This window comes from Etheostoma spectabile, chromosome 21 (genome assembly GCF_008692095.1).
Source record: "Etheostoma spectabile isolate EspeVRDwgs_2016 chromosome 21, UIUC_Espe_1.0, whole genome shotgun sequence".
Lineage (NCBI taxonomy): Eukaryota > Metazoa > Chordata > Actinopteri > Perciformes > Percidae > Etheostoma > Etheostoma spectabile.
In genome coordinates this window covers 10,632,715-10,634,302 of record NC_045753.1, presented here as the reverse complement: position 1 = coordinate 10,634,302, position 1,588 = coordinate 10,632,715, and the positions used below count along the sequence as shown (strand labels likewise).

General features: G+C 44.3%; 1 protein-coding gene across 1 annotated transcript in view; it reads right to left on the bottom strand.

The window, feature by feature from the left end:
* rnf213b (ring finger protein 213b) overlaps positions 1-1,588 on the bottom strand; it is a 44,570-nt gene that overhangs the window by 39,107 nt on the left and 3,875 nt on the right. The window contains exons 4-7 of the mRNA XM_032501818.1: positions 1,342-1,497; positions 936-1,105; positions 563-846; positions 189-436 (exon numbers count right to left, since the gene is read on the bottom strand). Of these exons, the coding sequence (XP_032357709.1) occupies positions 189-436; positions 563-846; positions 936-1,105; positions 1,342-1,497 (858 nt within the window). The remainder of the gene's footprint in view (positions 1-188; positions 437-562; positions 847-935; positions 1,106-1,341; positions 1,498-1,588) is intronic.

Below are 1,588 nucleotides of genomic sequence, written 5' to 3'. Positions count from 1 at the left end.
AACTGTAAAACTAAAGTTAATAAGTTAGTGTCACGTAGTGTTGAAAAAGTGACACAAACGTAAGAAAAAGTTAAAAATGTTAAAAAACAAAAGTGTGATACGTGTGATGATTGCTTTTAAAATCATGCTAGAAGTTTACTGAAAGCTTTTGAAAAGCTGTGTGAGGACCTCTTGTTTGCTTAACTTACTATTGTGGATTTTGGCAATAACTGATCAACACGTCCATGTTTTTCTTGTCCATTGCGGCCTCAGAGGACACCAGGAGACACAGCTCGGCCCAGCCTTTCACTCCGAGGTTGATGCCACAGTTCCTGGTCACCATGAACACAGACAGGCCCTGAACGAGAGGACTGGTGCTCCTCCAGCTGCCCGGGAGCTTCTCCTTCGGCTCGCCTTTCAGAATCTGAACCAAAGTCTCAGAAACCATGTCTGATGTCTGTGGATAAAGAACATTCAGTTACTGGTGGAACATTAGAGGTAATATACATTATATATATACATATATATATATATATATATATATACATATAAGGAGGAATCCAACTCTTCCTGTTGCACCAACCTTGACCATGGGAGGTCGGGTATTGTCTGGGAATATGGTCCTTGTATGTGCAGAACCCAGACTGAACATGAAATGCTTCAAGCTGTCACTCAGGCTCTCTGTGCTCTGTCTGTCTGATGGGGTCCATTTCTGGAGGATTCTGTCCAGCAGGGTTCTCGCTGAGGCCTGCCAGGCGTCAGACACCTCCACACCTTTTGATCTCGTCCAGCGCAGCATGCTAAAGCCAGATTGCCAAAGACTTTGCCCTTCATCGCGAGTAATGAAGCCTTCATAATGGTGCAGCTCTAGATGAAACACAGTCAGGTATATGGTAAAGACTCAGAGCTACAGGGGTGTGTTGGCTTACTAATGCTAGATGGTTTGATTATCTTACCTTTAATGCTGGGATCCAGTGGAATTTCAACATGTCTTTCAGCAACTGCTGAAATCTCTTTGACTCGCTGCTTTACACCGTACCAATAAGTCCACCATGTGCCTCTCCTCAGGTTGCTTTCTTCAACGGATAGACTGGCTTCCACCAGATATCCTCCCTGTTTTAGTCCACTAAAAATAAAATATTGATTTGTTAGAAGTATGACAGTATCAGGACAGAGGTGTGATTTCCCTTTTGTCGGCTCTGTATATCCAGCACACTGGTTTTAAAACTGAAGTAGATTGACAAGTGGATGGAAACTTAGCTACTGTCGTCTAAAATACATTTTAAAATGCATCCGTTAACCGGGAGACAAAGGAAAAAACAAAGGGCAACAGGTATGTACTTCCTGAAATAATATACTCACACAAAATGCGTCATCTTAAGGGGTAAATTCCCTCCTTCATAACACATCATCAACGTGTCGAGCTCTTGGTTGAATTTAAACTTCTTGTCCAGCACGGCGTAGATGTGAACGGTGAACATGGGCGTGACCGGGGGGGGTCTCACTGGGCTTCGGTCTCTGTGGAGAGAGAGAAGAAGACACCTTTAAGATCCCACACATCATCAGACAACGGGCCCCTGGGCACGGACATGTAAGAGCCCCCCCCCCC